The following is an 11,014-nucleotide window of genomic DNA, read 5'->3' as shown; positions in this document are numbered from 1 at the left end:
TTCTGTCAGTGTTGTGTTCTGGAGTTGGCCACAGGGGGGCAGCACAGTCCATAGGATCGTGTTTACAGCGGACGTGACGCACATGGCTGTTATTATGCTGCCTTCCGGGGCTATGGGAAATAATTGTGTTTAACTCTGTATTCTGTGCATTTATCGGCAAGCAAAAGAGGGAAACGGACAAGTTACTATGTGTGAAAGAAAATGCTGATTTCTCTGTGAATGTGCTGTTTAGCGTATGCTTGTCATAATTTTGTGTTTCTGACTAATTCACATATATTACTAACAAATGTCGGAGCTGATGCGGAGCCGTGAAGGCATCACCACTCTGCAGAGCCGGGCTCAGGTAGGCGCACATGTAAGTTACGTTGATTCGTAATACAGAGTCTATTGATACACATTTCGGTTGCGTGCGGTGATGTTTGTGTTTGTGAGTAGCACCTCAGTTGTCTTCCGGTAACAACACTCAGATTAACAACATTAGAGGTTATTTTGATGCTGTTACAGACTGCAGCTGTTAACCAGAAACGACGAGCTTTAAAACGCACTAGTTCACACGCAACACTGTGAACTTGGTTTCAACGTTAGCTTAGCCAGAATGCACCGAACTGCATTCAAAAACTTGGCAATTTAAGGTTTCCTGGGCTGTTGATAAACGTACGTATCTGTCAGACCTTGTTTTTATGTTTTCTCACATTATTTGAAGCCACTCTTAAATTCGGCATTGACAGATTTCACACAGGACATACTTTATTTTTTTGATTAACTTAAATTATAACCATTCCGCCGTTACAGTCAGTGGGGGCATTAGCTAGCACGTCGTGTCGATGAAATGTTTGAAAATGAACTCGAAGTGTCGCCGGATGATCAGCTATTTCCTGTCAGTTTAGTCATAAAAATGATGTGTAAAAACGTGTTTGTTCATCCAGGTTTTATAGTTTTAGCTGACAGGACATATGTTTTGAACAAAGTGCTAATGTAGCTTCCTCCTGGTTAAATAACAAGCCGTAATTGACACTTTAACGGCACTCATTAGCGGGAGCGCTTGATTTGGGTCAAGTTGCCTGCCGGCGGGCGGGGTAGTGGTAACTCTGAGATTTGATTTGTTTTTTCTCAGGCAGGAGAATGGCTGGCCTGTGGAGATCCTACCAAACCCTGATGACCAAATACCCGCTGGCTGTGCAGACAGTGACTGCTGGTAGGAACAACGCTTCCATTTTTACTTCCTACAGACAGACGACAAACCTCATATTCCAAACGAAGCATCGTAATCACGCAGTGAAGAGCTCGAACTCACTTTTCTTTAAGTGATGACACAAACAGGCTCTGCTCACGTGTCATGACCTCTGCTCCAGTTTACCTCCAGTCAGAATCAACAGAAAGAGGCCTTTGACCCGAGGGGCCGAGATCCCCCGTCTGTCCCTAATAATCAGTCAGCTCTGTCTCCCCGCTGGTTTAACTGGTCACATCCCAGGACATCGTAGCATTGCTCCTCCTCCTCCTCCTCCTCTCCACCTTTTGAATCCTCAGAAATCAGCTGTTCGATGCTTATTTCAGGCTCTTTGTCAATAAAGTTATTACATCTCAGACGTGTTTCCTACAAATTGAAGACATCATTTGAAGATGCTGGAACAGTCCTACGCAGTAACTTTACGTTTTCACACCTGTAGATTAAAAGAACAATAATCAATAGATTTATCAGGACGTAAAATGTTTGTTGCAGCTGATCAGTCGATGCTGCTGGTTTCGTTCAGACCGTTCGCCAACAGACTGTCAGAAATAAGAACCTTTGACACTTTAAATCCTCCTGAAAGTCAGTTTGAGCTGTAACATGGATTCACCTGAACACGCTGTCACTCCTCATGTCCAAACACCTGAGCAGGTCTCTGATGCGTCATGTGTTCTGAGGCCTCCAGTGTAGTAACATCTCACCACCACTAGATGGAGGCAGATGTTTGAAGCAGCATCCAGCTGAGCCAACATCCTTTTCCTGACAACTGTCAACACTCAAAGACTCATCGACTGTGGTGGATCCGAACGAAGTACATATACTCAAGTACAGCTTTGACGTACTAGTATTTGAATATTTCCATTTTGTACCACTTAATACTTGTACTCCAGGATTACATGATACGATGCAGTACTGTTACTGATCTACCCAGTAGTGTACAAAACATCTCAAACTGGCTCCACGCTGATGAAGGACAACACTAACTGAATGAGAGTAGAAGTACGAAGGTGTGCAGAATAAATACTTCTGATACTCAAAGTACATTTTTCTGAGGTGTGACTGGAGGTTCGATGTGAGACTCGTCTTCGTCCTCTTTGTCCGCCTGGTCCTGGTCTCCATTGGCCCTCGATGACCTCGCGTGGTGTTTTTAGAGAAATGGTTCCTTCTTGACGTCGTAAAGTGACGCGCTGAGTGACTGCAGCTCCGGAGCTTTAACTCGTCTCTTTGCTTTACTGCCCATCACGTCAAAGTGACAGGAAACGCTCGTGTTTATTGCTTTCAAGGTGAGCAGCTGACACACGAGTGTGAGTCTGCCTGCGTCCACCTCGTCACCCAAACTACCTTTATTAGTCCTCCCATGACATTTTGAGCAAAGGTTGGCTCTCGTTTAGTCCACATTAAAACTCCGTGCTGTTGATTTTAACTGTGGGACAGAATGTTAGCGCAGCTCTGAGCTTTTTCCACCTGCTGAACAGCTGTTTCATGTCTTTTTATGAGTCGTGTCATAAGAAATCTGTCAGCTGTGCTTTGGTTTAATGCACCGTGGAGGTGAGTCCACAGCAGTCGCCCAAATGAGCCATTTTCGTTCTGTTTGCAGTGACTTAAGTCAGCATGTTGGCTTCTTGATCACCAGCTCTGACTGTGTTCATGCTAACTCTGCACCTGTTCGTCCTGCAGGCTCTTTAGTGGGTATCGGCGATGTCATCTCCCAGCAGGTGATCGAGAGAAGGGGATTGGCTCATCACAACGTGCGGCGGACGGCCCGGATGATGAGCATCGGCTTCTTCTTCGTGGTAAGTTGTCTAGTGGTTCGATCGATTTTATTCCGTCATAAACGACATGTGACCGGTTTGGTTTGCTGTGTAAATAAAGTTTATCGTGCACTGAACGCAGATGAAAGCCTTCAGCTGCCACACTCCGATTAGACTTTTTATATAAAAATGTGCTTTTTATAATGTTTATTTCTTAACACAAGAAAGCAAATATAAAGCAAACTGAAGATATTCATGGAGAAACGTAACGTAACAGCATCTAAAGTCATATTTGTAAGTCTGTAATCGGTGTGTGTGTGTGTGTGTGTGTGTGTGTGTGTGTGTGTGCTGTGTTTCTTCATGCCTTTGTATGTTTGTGAATTCTCTTGTTTCACCTCTACGGCGGCACATTTCCGTTCTGACGTCACCGCCGCGTAGACGAGTAAATTCCTCCAATCGGCTGCCTCGTCATGATGAATAATGGAGGACGGCGTGCAGACACACAGGAGTCATGTCACGCTCGTTCATCTAGAAACTCACAACTGTTTCATGCATCATGTATCGCTCGTCCTCGCATCAATAAAACAGACCTGTGGTCGTATGTGAATGAACCTGCCGTCAGCACGCCGACGCCAGCGTTCGAGAAGTGAAGCAACAGACTAAAAACCACCGAAGAAGAATTAACTGTGATTTTCGCTTTGTTTTGCCTCTAAGGGTCCAGTAATCGGCAGCTGGTACAAAGTCCTGGACAGGCTGGTGGTGGGAGGAACGAAAAGTGCCGCCATGAAGAAGATGCTGTTTGACCAGGTGAGAGGAGCACCTGTGGTACTTTTCTCCTCTTCTTCTGCTGCTGAATTACCTGCTGCTATTTGTCAAAGCTGCAGCACACGAAGAAACAGAGGAGACGCTCAGCGATGTGTTCGAGCCGCTCAGCGTGTTTCTGTTTCCACGCGGTCGTTAATGGTGTCCAACGGGGCGAACGGACGTCATTCCCTCAGATCAGGCTGACGGCGGCAGACTGTCAGACTCTGTCAGGAGGCCTGGATGGTCCCCTGTGAGTCCCCGTCCCGCCCTGACCCTACTGTCCCCGATCCATTCAGTGCCTCTGTTGTCATTATGACAAAGCTTTGGCTCATAAGGGAAAAGAGTGTCGATTAGTTTTATCTGTTTCCTGTTTCAACATCCAAACCTCGAGAAGCTGGAGTTTTTGTTCGAGGAGCGACTGAACTGTGCAGCTTCAGGCCGTCAAAGACCAAAGCTGACGATCATGAGACGAACGAGATCGTCCTCGTCGTCAGTCCGCCAGCTGCCAGACAAACTTCAGACAGGCTCAAAGGTTTAGGAGCGAGTGTAACACGCAAGCAGTCGTTTGCGTGTTTGTGTTCGATCAATGAAAACGCTGATGCAGGACTTTGAGCGCAGGACTCAAAGTGTCTTTGTGACTTTTAAAACAGGATTTGGTTCTAAAACGACTCTTTGGATAAACGCAGTATTTTTTCAGACAACCTTTAACCTCATGAATCAGATCTCGACTGTTTTCTGAGTGTTTTCTAACTTCCAGACTCTTCAGCTCGTCTGAGTTTCTACACAGATGGATGGATGTCGAGTAAACACAAGCAGGTAGACGGTTCCTCATTAGATGCATGGTCAGTAAAGCTGAACCCACCACAGAAGAAGACTTGTGAGCTTCCCCTGCGTCCCTCTGCTGAAATATTCACGGCAGCTCGGGGGTCCGCTGTGCGCCTGAACGGGTCTGTGGCCCCTCTGCGTCAGACCTGAATAACAGATGGAGAGCGAGCTGCTTCACGTACGTGTCAGCTGGCTGTGAACACCTGATCTGAGATCAGATGGGGCGTCCTCGGTCTTCATTCGGCAACATGCAGAAGATCCAGGAAATATCTGGAGATCTGTAAATGTGGAGCCTCGGTGTGCTGACAGTCACAGGAAGTTTGTCTTTCACGCTTTTTGTTCATGGATCACTGATCAGGATCTACCTCACCGATCGATCAATCGATCGATCTAAAACACAGACGTAGACGAGCGTAGCTTCACTTATTTCCTCAATTCTGAAGAGAAAAAGTCGTATTGAATAAAATGTAGTTTTGACTTCAAGTATAAACCAGTAATCAACCTGTTTTCACTAAAATCTTCTCAGAACTTCAAGTTCTTCACGTTCTGTGTTCGACCAATGACAGCTTTGGTTTTCTGACTACAGCCAATCAAACTGTTTCATCCTCTTTCCAACTTTCTGCCTGTCAGCAGAGCTTCAACCGTTTTCACTGAGCTGCCGTGAATTCGCTGTGTTTTCTGTCTCTGTTCACTTCCTGGTTGAATTTTCCGTCTTTCCTTCCGTCTGTGTGTCCTCGCAGCTGTGTTTCGCTCCGGGCTTCCTGGCGGCGTTCCTCTGTATCTCTGGAGCTCTGAACGGACTGACGGTGGAGGAGAATGTCAACAAGCTGAAGAGGGTGAGTTCGCTCTTGTTCGCCGCCACATCGCGGCGGGTCAGCGGCAAGAGAGGAAGGCAGCGGTCACCTGATGTGTTGCCTTAAAGGATCATTAAAGGTCCAGTGTGACGGATCTACAGAGACAGAGGTCGAATGTAATGTTCATACGTATGTAAAATAAGAATCGTGGTGGTTTTGGTACCTCAGAATGAGCTCTTCATACAGAGCGAGCAGGTCCTCTTCCACAGAGTCCGCCATGTTTCTACAGTAGCCCTGAATGGACAAACCAAACGCTGACTCCAGAGAAAGGCTTTTGCATGCTGAGCGCAGACTGTAGAGGAAGGTGAGGTGGCACCAGATGTCAGGAAACAGCTTTGACATCAACGTGACCTTTTAGGCCTCAAAAAGGATCATTTCAGATATAAAGCTGGCGCTGGACTCTTCTTCATCAGTGGTTTGACGACCTGGTCTTCCATACTTATACTGTGTAAAAATTCTGCTCTGGGTACATGAGAGTACACAGAGGAAGTTTGGATTTGCAGGTCCAGTATCTGACCTCCAACACTCACCTCTCATTATTATTAGAAACTATTTCCTGAGATGGAGGAAGAGACGAGGGCGGCGGGGGGACTGTGGAAATAGCAGGAGTGACTCATACCTTCATGTATACGAGTGTGTGTGTGTGTGTGTGTGTGTGTGTATTTGTATGCCAGGTCAGAGCGAACTGTCGTCTTGTGCCAGCTGCTCAAACGTCCATCAGCGTCTTGCTTACCCAGCGTGCGGCTGGTCACCATCAATTATTTAGCGAGGGAGGCTCGAGGAGCTGAAAGGCCAAACTGGTAAATGTCAGAAAGGACAGAAAATAAATGACAAATGTGCTCATTACAAACGGGCCGGGGCCGAGGAGATGTGAGGGGAAAAATAATGCAGCCGTCGAACAAACGCTGCTGAGGCCTTCAGAATTTACCTGCGACTCACCTGAACTCCACCAGCTGATCGTTGCCGTGTTTCAGGTCCGCGCTTTGTGCTGAAAGTCGAACATGGATGTCTGAACCGAGTTTCATCCAGTAGTCATTGAGATCAGTGTTGTGCAAGTAACTGAAAATTAGCAATTAGTTGCATTTACGAGCTGCTTCTCTCAAAAGTAATCGAATGACTTTATTAATTACTGCGTATGAAATCAATTAGTTATGAAGACAGGTTCCGAATGCTTCATATGAATATTGTTTTGATGTTGCTGTGTCACAGTGGGACGATATCTCTTACCGAAGATGATCGCTGTAGTGAAAGGCCTTAATACTCCCAACCACCAGAGGGCAGCACTGAACAGCAGTCCCACCTGTGAGCGAACTCTAACTTGACTTTCTTCTGCTGCTGTCCACGGTTTTCATATAAGACCACGGACCATGAACGTCTACCAAATTTAATGACAAGCATCCAATAGTTATTGGACCTTTTTTTTAAATTTTAAGCAAAATTTATCCAGGATTTTCTCTGTGATCGTTGGCTGAATCTCTTAGTTTTGGACTGTTGGACGGACAGATCGAAGTGTGATGGGATTTCAGTTCCACAGTCTAATTCAGGGATGGCGTCTGCGAGCTCCAGAACACGACAGGCTGAAAGTCTGATGTAGAATCAAAACAAACATTCAACTTCCTCTTGACGTTCAGCTGGCAGCTGTTTTGAGTTTGATTGACACCTGTGTCACCTGTCTCGTGTCACTTCCTGTTCTTGCAGCATAAGACACTGAACCCCTTAGAGACCCTGGCAGAGCCGAGAAAGGTCCCGTCCTCTTCAGAGTGTGCGAGGAAACATCTGGATGTGTGTGTGTGTGTGTGTGTGTGTGTGTGTGTGTGTGTGTGACGCAGTGATTGGCTCGTTTCACCTCAGGTGCTGAAGCACCTTGTTTGGCCGTAATTAGAAAACAGTTTTCACCCCGAGAAACGAAAGCAAGCAGAGAAAGAGCGTCAGCGGAACATTGCCTTGTTGTTTTTATACGTCGAGACGTGTTCAGGTGACCTTTCAGGAGATGACATCAGCAGTTTGAGTGTGTGTGTGTGTGTGTGTGTGTGTGTGTGTGTAAACAACACACACACACACACCTTTCATATTTACTGTGGAGTCAAAGTCTGCATCCACCAACCTTTGTTTCATCATTTAGCAAAAACTAATGCACGTTTTTAAGTTAAAGGGACTGTTACAGTCTGCGACCTGAGCTCAGTCTGAAGGACGTTTTTTCCAGTAAAATCTGAAGGATGTGATGTTTATGCTAATCCCAGAGTGCCTTGCTAACATTAGCTTTTGAAATGGAGTCTGCTAACATCAGCAAATGACCAGCTAATGTTAGCTAATGTTAGCTTAGAAATCGAGTCCACTTATGTCAACAAATGACAGCCGTCCAACACGAGGTCAATGTCAAACAACATTACTGCAAACGGTGTGAAATACATTGTAATATTGTGGTTGTAGCTTACTAACGTTAGCTTGCTTGCTAACGCAGATTAATTGCTAGCTAGCTAACATAGCAAAACGTCTTGAGAGGATAACGTCAGCTAACTGATACCAGGGGCTGATCTGGTTGGTAGATTGATTCGCTTGTTGTTTGCAAATTTTTTTATCAGCTAAAGATAAAGATCCATGCAGTGTCGCTAAGTTACAGCTAACTGGCTAACATTAGCTTGTTAGCTTGCTTACATTATCACTGGCAAAATACTGAGCTGATGTGTTATAGTTGGCTAGCTCACCAGCTAACATGATCCGTGATGCTAGCTCATGTTTTAACGTTGTGACAGTGTTGAAACGGTCGCTTCTCTTCTGGTTTTAGCTGCTCGGATTTCAGTTTTGGCTTCGTTTCATTTCCTTCAACAAATTATTGCTGATCTGTTTATTTATGTCCAGAAGATAAAAAGCTCAGTTAAGTACAGTTTCCTTTAGAAAAGATTAGCTTCTGTCACATCAGATCCGTCCTTCTTTAATTAAACCCCACCTTTAAATGCAGTCACGTATCTTTGGCCTGAATGTCAACATGAAATGAACAGAGAGATTTTTGCTGCGTCAGATTCAGCCTGACTGGAACTTGGTGGATCTGCAGGGGGTTGATAGAGATGTCCGTCACTGACAGTTACTCAACAGCTACTTGGCTGCTGCTGGTATTTTTGGCTGTGAAACGTCCATCCTGCTTTGTTTTGGAAGGAAACTCTTCACCACCTGCAGCTTCATCACATCACCATTCCTCACATCGTCCCCCTCTGGCAGCTTCAACCGTTCACTGATGGAGACTGTTGGAGGGCTGAAGCTGATGCCTGAGTTTGCTTTGTTAAAGGTTTTTCTACAGTCGGCTGTGTCGACACCAGACTTCTCGACCGCTGCGAGTCGTCCTGATCTCTGCGAATGTTTCCAGCTCAGAGTTCGTTCTTCATCCGTTCACAGGAGCACGACCAGGAAGATCGAGTCGAAGATCTTTGAGTTATTTAATGGATCTTAATGAGCTGAATGATGTAAATGTTTTAGTCCAAACATACTTTGTGAATTTCTCTAAAGTTAAACACTGAGTCCCTTCAGTCTGAGCTCGTTAAGAGCTCCTTTAAGCCTCCGTCATTAACGATTATGATCATTAATAACTGTTTTTTAACCTTGTTCACAGGACTACACAGACGCCCTGATCTCAAATTATTACGTAAGTCTTTCCTGTAGGATTCACCTCTTTATTGACATCTGCTTGTAAAATAAAATATCAGTTTTCTTAACATTAACCTGCTGATTGAAATAAGTTTTCTTAATTTGTCCCCTGACTGTCGTCTGTCGGTGTTTCAGCTGTGGCCGCCCGTCCAGATCGCCAACTTCTACTTCATTCCACTGCACCACAGGTGAGCGTTAAGGTTTTATTAACATACAGCCAGCTGAAAGAACCTAAACCGAGTGTCTGCCCAGCCTGAAGGCGTCTGAAAACGTCTGATTTTGGCTCAGAATTGACTTAAATTTCGTTTTTCTTGCTCCCTGTTTGTTGTAAAGCTGAAAGTCGTTTGTACTTGCACAGTGAACAATATTCATGAATTCATAATCATCAGTTATGAAAACCTCTTAAATGTCATCAGAACGAGCATAAAAACAGTCTTTTTAGCCTTAAATTCTCTCTGAAACTCATGAACGTGCTCCTGCTTGCAGGCTGGCCGTCGTCCAGGTCGTTGCTGTTGGTTGGAACTCCTACCTGACCTGGAAGGCCAATAAGATGTGACCGATGATCACAAGTCCGGCCTGCGTCGCTGCTGCCGATGATGATCTCACACTCATTTGCAGTGTGTGTGACACGGGCCGGTCTGGTCTAACTTACTTTATGCTTCTTCGTCTTCTGATATTTCCAACGTGTAAAACTGTGACTGAGTCAGCGGTAAAGGTCGGGAGAAAGTGCTCGTCTACTCTGAATGACAAATTCACACTTGAAAGTCAAACTTGCATTTGCAGAAATGTCTGTGAAAGTTTGTTATTTATGGAAATGGGATTTGGCAGTGGTGCTGCCTCACACACACACACACACACACACACACACACACACTCATACATTAACACCCACTGCTTACAAAGGAAGCTTTTCTGTATTGTCACTCACTTGAAGTAATGTTTTTTTACACATTCATATGAGCTTGTTTTGTCTTCTGATGAAGGAACTTTTCGTCTCATCCTCAGAGTTTTAATACGATCCAGATTTTATCATCATGCGTTGAGATTTCCATATTTGGTTTAGTCACTTTTCTCCGGCCTCGTCTCTCTGCTTCTGCTTCAGTAACTGTTTCCCAAAATGCCTTTTTAACAACCCTGAGGAAAAACAATCCTGTAACAATCCTCTAAATGTACATAAAGTGAGTAAAACCAAGTACTACCAGGTCTTATCAGATGCCGGATGCAATGCATGCTGGTCTGTTGAGGCGTCTGTGGGTGAAGTAACGAACATCATCTGTCTGGAAAGAATAAAGACCATCTGATATAAAAAGAATAGTTTGACTTGGAAAAGCGTCATCAGGATAACATTAATTCAACATTTCTTATGACTAATTACTGTGTTCACTTTGATATTTAAAAGATAAACAGTCCTACAAATCACACCACTGACAGCACTGTACAAATATAATATGAAGTCCTCGAAAAGAAAGTGTACCTCCAAATGTGTCGACTACATACAAAACAAAACGAAACACTTGAAATCACCCAAAATCAAACTGAGGTCCCGCCTCCCACTGCAGTTTGACATTTTTACACCTTGTTTTTTTTTGTACAGATTTTCATGAGCTTTGGTGTTACTGTTTGAAGACCTGTTTCTGGTCTTTATGCTAAGCTAAGCTAACTGGCTGCTGGATCTATTGATTTTATCATTTAACTTGACAAGAAATCACAGAACAGCTGCTGAAATTCACCACGAAAAAACAAAATGTCAATGTATTTGTCAAAGGAAATGCAGTTTTTATACTCGAAATGTGCACGTGTGTATTAACAGGCCGTCTCCGCAGATGAGTCAATAAAGTTTGACATGGGATGATGTCAGTGGTGCGTTTGACCTCTCTGACTTTAATGACCGCCTTGGCTTTGCTTCGCTGGGG

At 44.6% G+C, this 11,014-nt stretch overlaps 1 protein-coding gene across 4 annotated transcripts; it reads left to right on the top strand.

Annotated features, from left to right (window-relative positions):
• The first annotated feature begins 88 nt into the window (after window positions 1–88).
• Window positions 89–10,958, top strand: mpv17 (mitochondrial inner membrane protein MPV17). 4 transcript variants are annotated; one of them, XM_076756845.1, is made up of 8 exons: window positions 89–343; window positions 1,115–1,195; window positions 2,906–3,021; window positions 3,694–3,786; window positions 5,349–5,444; window positions 9,067–9,099; window positions 9,237–9,289; window positions 9,588–10,958. In XM_076756845.1, exons 2-8 carry the CDS (start codon window positions 1,123–1,125, stop codon window positions 9,655–9,657), a joined length of 534 nt encoding a protein of 177 aa, XP_076612960.1. In that variant the 5' UTR covers window positions 89–343; window positions 1,115–1,122; the 3' UTR covers window positions 9,658–10,958. The 4 variants fall into 4 exon arrangements, with proteins under 4 accessions (XP_076612960.1, XP_076612959.1, XP_076612958.1 ...); XM_076756844.1 differs by having other exon boundaries at window positions 113–355; XM_076756843.1 differs by lacking the exon at window positions 89–343 and adding an exon at window positions 365–654.
• The last annotated feature ends 56 nt before the right edge of the window (window positions 10,959–11,014 follow it).

This window comes from Chaetodon auriga, chromosome 18 (assembly GCF_051107435.1).
Source record: "Chaetodon auriga isolate fChaAug3 chromosome 18, fChaAug3.hap1, whole genome shotgun sequence".
In the NCBI taxonomy this organism is placed as follows: Eukaryota; Metazoa; Chordata; class Actinopteri; order Chaetodontiformes; family Chaetodontidae; genus Chaetodon; species Chaetodon auriga.
This window is presented reverse-complemented; position numbering and strand designations above follow the sequence as displayed.

Bases quoted from the DNA above. Each gene is read 5' to 3' on its own strand.
- mpv17 (XM_076756845.1), top strand. From the start codon at position 1,123: ATGGCTGGCCTGTGGAGATCCTACCAAACCCTGATGACCAAATACCCG. The intron at 1,196-2,905 runs GTAGGAACAACG...TTCGTCCTGCAG, and splicing joins TGTGCAGACAGTGACTGCTG to GCTCTTTAGTGGGTATCGGC. The intron at 9,100-9,236 runs GTAAGTCTTTCC...TCGGTGTTTCAG, and splicing joins CCCTGATCTCAAATTATTAC to CTGTGGCCGCCCGTCCAGAT.